Genomic DNA, 4117 nt, shown 5'->3' on the forward strand with positions numbered 1-4117 from the left:
TTCAAAAATACACATCAGATAAATAAAAAAAATATTTGGAGATTCAGAAAACACACTCCGAAAGAGCTTGGGAATCTTTAGATTTGCCTTCGATTTACATATACCAATTCTTGGGATTCCTGGACAATTTCTTCTTACGAGAAGCAAATCCATTTCGTGGCGATGCCGTATATGAAAATGATCTTGTTCAGTTTTTGCTGTCAATTTGTCATCAGGTTTATATGTCAGCAGACTCTGTTCGGTTTCTGTCACCAATTTGTTGGCATAGCATGTCAGCAGGCTTAGGCTGTGGTCAAAATCTCGTTACAAATGCTTTGAAGCGTTTGATGGATTAAGAGAAAGAATTAAGAGAAAGAATTTTTACAAACTAACCAGTTAAAAAACACTTCAAAGCGTTTGTAGCAGTTGTTGACCTCTTTGTCATATTTTTGACAGCAGTTTGCTAATAATATCTGATAGTACAAAATCTGTTTACAATTTGTTGCCTTTCTACAATCAAAAGTTGGTAGCAGACTCTGCTATCAACTTTGAGCAAACTGATGCATTATATGAATTGTCTTATATTTGGCATACATTTATTGGCATCAAAATAGGATACGTTACAAATGCAGCAATATGGTTATGCATGCAATCAGTTGACGAAATTTCAAAAACAATGGGCAAAAGCAATAGCTGTATCCAGACAGTACAGAATATTTGTGATAAATATTTATTATTATATTCATTTTTTTTAATGTTATATAAATATTTTATACATATTTTATATAAAGCTTTATTCGAAATATTATTAAAAGATAGACTAAATATTTAATATAATATTTATGATAAATATAAATATTTTGTAAATATTTTATAAATATTGTATGATGTCTGGATACGTTATGTTGTCAACAAAATGACAATAATATAACAGCAAGGAATGATTAATTATTCCATCTTGAGCATTATGACGAAAATATGACGGCAACAAAACATAAATAACGATATTCATCCATTGTTGCGTATATATCTTGTATAAGCTAGGTTTTTAATCGATGATTTTTTAATTGTATTGTAGTTCATTGCTAACAAATGTTATCGAAATCACCTGCGAGCATTATGCATCTCCGCCGACAAAGGATCACGGTGGAGATGCATTATCTCGTAAATAAGAATCACATGGAAAAGAATATAAGCAGCGCAGCATTTCATATGTGAAGCATGAATGTGCGGATTTCAACACTTGCAGCAAAGTTAATAGTATGAAGAGAGTATAAAAAGGATATACAATTTTGTAGGCAAAATCTGATCAAATTTGTTGCCAATTTGGCTTCAAATTGCTAACATTTTGCTATCAGAGTATATAATTATATATAATTGTATAAAATAATTTCAACTTTTTATATAATTATATATAACTTTTTATAATTTTATATAATTATATATAATTATATATAAAACTTTTTTCCCCGGGTTGTTAAGATTAATCCCAGTAAACACCAATTAACAATAATACAAATAATGTTATAATTTCCCACTTAACAATATAAATGATATAAAACACATGTATTATGTTGCATTTATATTGTATTACTAATTAATTAGTAATGTAGTGTTTACTGGAATATATTTATCAAACATTTTTTAAATTATATTATTTAAATTTAAGTTTTCCAGCATACAAAGTTTTTTTAATTTTTTAAAATACAAATATGATGTTAGATTGATAAACTTAATTTAAATTATATTAAAAAATTTCTATACATGAAATATTCCAAAAATATTTATTCCGACATTTTGAATTTATCAGTTTTGATATTAAATTAATATTCAGCAATTTCAAAAAATCCTTAAATTTAAATAAATGTAATTAAAAAATATTTTACATTTTTAATGACATGTGTAAATTATAATAAGAATTTTTCTTTTAACCATATAATTATTGATATAACAAATTCTTTCAAGAATTAAAAATTCTAACATATTTAATTTTTATTTCAATAAAATTTTTTCAACATATCACATATCGAAAATATAATGTACCAAATATATAAAGCCTTTCTTGCAATTTTAATTGTAAATTAGATATTTCAAAATTGTGACGAAATAAAACAATTTGGTAAATAAGATCATATTCATTGCCGAAAGAACTACGGGAATTAATTACCTTCGATCTTATGCATTTTTTTGTTGACTAGTATAATAAATTTACAAAAGCTGACATACTTATGGGAATAAAACACATCCATACGCATATGCGTAATATGTGAGCATGTATATGTTTTCTTATTATCATAGCTTTCATATCAGCTTTGGAAAATTTATTAAATATTGAAAGGAAGAGCTCATCAGCATACGCACACGCGAATATGTATCGATTCTCTGATGCATCAGCTTAATTAGAAAAAATAAACCTTTTATCTAGCGAGAAAAGAACAACGACGCGAATATAAGAAATTAAATACTAATGGCATAATCAATAACTTTTGCTCACGTATTAAATTAATTATGCCTTGGTTTCTTTGTTCTGTATATAATGCGTGAAACCATTTGCACTGCTTGCCGCGACCGAAACCTTATAGAACTGAACGCAGAACTGTAACGAGTCACGATATGACTCTCAAAAATAACTCCTTCTATATAGGACCGCATCTCCGTGCAGACGAACGGTTCTATTTATACGATCGACATCTACGTTTTTGTTTTATATGGAAAGATTATGCGCGGCCCTGTGTACGGATACGCCGCATTAATCATAACGTCGAATGAGAGGCATGCTTTCCATTAAGCTTTATACCTCATTTATTTATAAATATTTTAAATATAATGTCTAATTTAATATGATTTCTATATCAGGTTAGATATATTCAAGAACGTCTCTCTCTCTTTCTTTTCTCCCTTCCTCTCTCACCCACTCTTTCTATTTTTATTTCATTCTGTTCTTTCTCCCTCCTTCTATATTTTTTTATGTTTTTTGGATGTATAGAATAAATTACGAATAAATTAAACTATGATTTTAAATAATAATATTAAATAATAATATAACTAAGACTCAAAGACAATTAAAAAATTCAACGAATTTGTTATACGAAAATTGACACGAATGTGCAACTTCGTGTATTGCGTGAGATATTGATGTGATAATATTAGGTGTAGTAAAAAGAAATCTATTATATTATATATAAAGATATGTCAATGTGTTGGAAAAACAATGACCTCTATTAAAGCATTAAGAAATATACGTATAATTGTGTTATTTATAATTTTGACTCGCATAGTCGTGAAGTTCCACAAACATTTATAATGACGTATTTTTGATGTTGGTGGATTAATATGACGTTATGCAGCTGTGACAAATCTATGTTTACGAAGATGGGACGTCAGATTCGTTAAGAATGACCAATTAATTACGTTAAATAGGCCTTGCTACTTAGAACACACACACACACACACGCGCGCGCGCGCGCGCGCGCACACACACGTATGTATGTATATATATGTACAATTACATAATACATATTTAAATCTATATTTTTTATAAATTTTAATTTTTTTTTATAAAAATTATTAAATGTAACGTATTTTTTCTATGAGATTATATCACGTGTTGAATTATTTGCAGTATATTATTTAATTATTTGATTTAATATGTATTCTTATTACTATGAAGTAAATGTACAATATAATAATTATATTTCATACATTATTAATACTACATTGAATGATAATTATATTTTACATTAATCGTTGTTAAAAAATATCAAATATTCCTTAATTTCTCATTTTAATATTCCATATTGATAAAGTTGATAAGCAATATACGTAAAAACGTGCTTGATTTTTCTTATACATATGTTTAATTGTTGTTTTATTCTATTTATCAAATTTTTTTTAATTTATGTAATATAATTTATTTTTATTATATTAATCTGTGCATTCACATTTTATCTCTTTTTTATTTCAAATGAAACTAAGTAATCTCTTGTTTTTTGTCTTTAAATGTTTCAATACTTATTATCATTAGATTTATTATCAAATAATATATTTTAATATTTATGTAAATGTTTACAATAATAACGCACAAAATACAATCTACATCACAAATTTAGTAACAACTAAATTAATTCTACTAGAAATT

General features: G+C 26.4%; 1 protein-coding gene across 1 annotated transcript in view; it reads right to left on the bottom strand.

Moving 5' to 3' along the window:
- The window catches only part of LOC108747254 (glutamate receptor-interacting protein 2), a 17294-nt gene extending 14953 nt beyond the window's left edge, over window positions 1-2341 (bottom strand). The window contains 2 exon segments of the mRNA XM_018484633.1: window positions 2147-2167; window positions 2169-2341. Coding sequence (XP_018340135.1) covers window positions 2147-2167; window positions 2169-2234 — 87 coding nt within the window. The 5' untranslated portion in view covers window positions 2235-2341.
- Window positions 2342-4117: the final 1776 nt, after the last annotated feature.

The sequence above is a fragment of the Trachymyrmex septentrionalis genome, unplaced genomic scaffold (genome assembly GCF_001594115.1).
Source record: "Trachymyrmex septentrionalis isolate Tsep2-gDNA-1 unplaced genomic scaffold, Tsep1.0 scaffold196, whole genome shotgun sequence".
Classification (NCBI taxonomy): Eukaryota; Metazoa; Arthropoda; class Insecta; order Hymenoptera; family Formicidae; genus Trachymyrmex; species Trachymyrmex septentrionalis.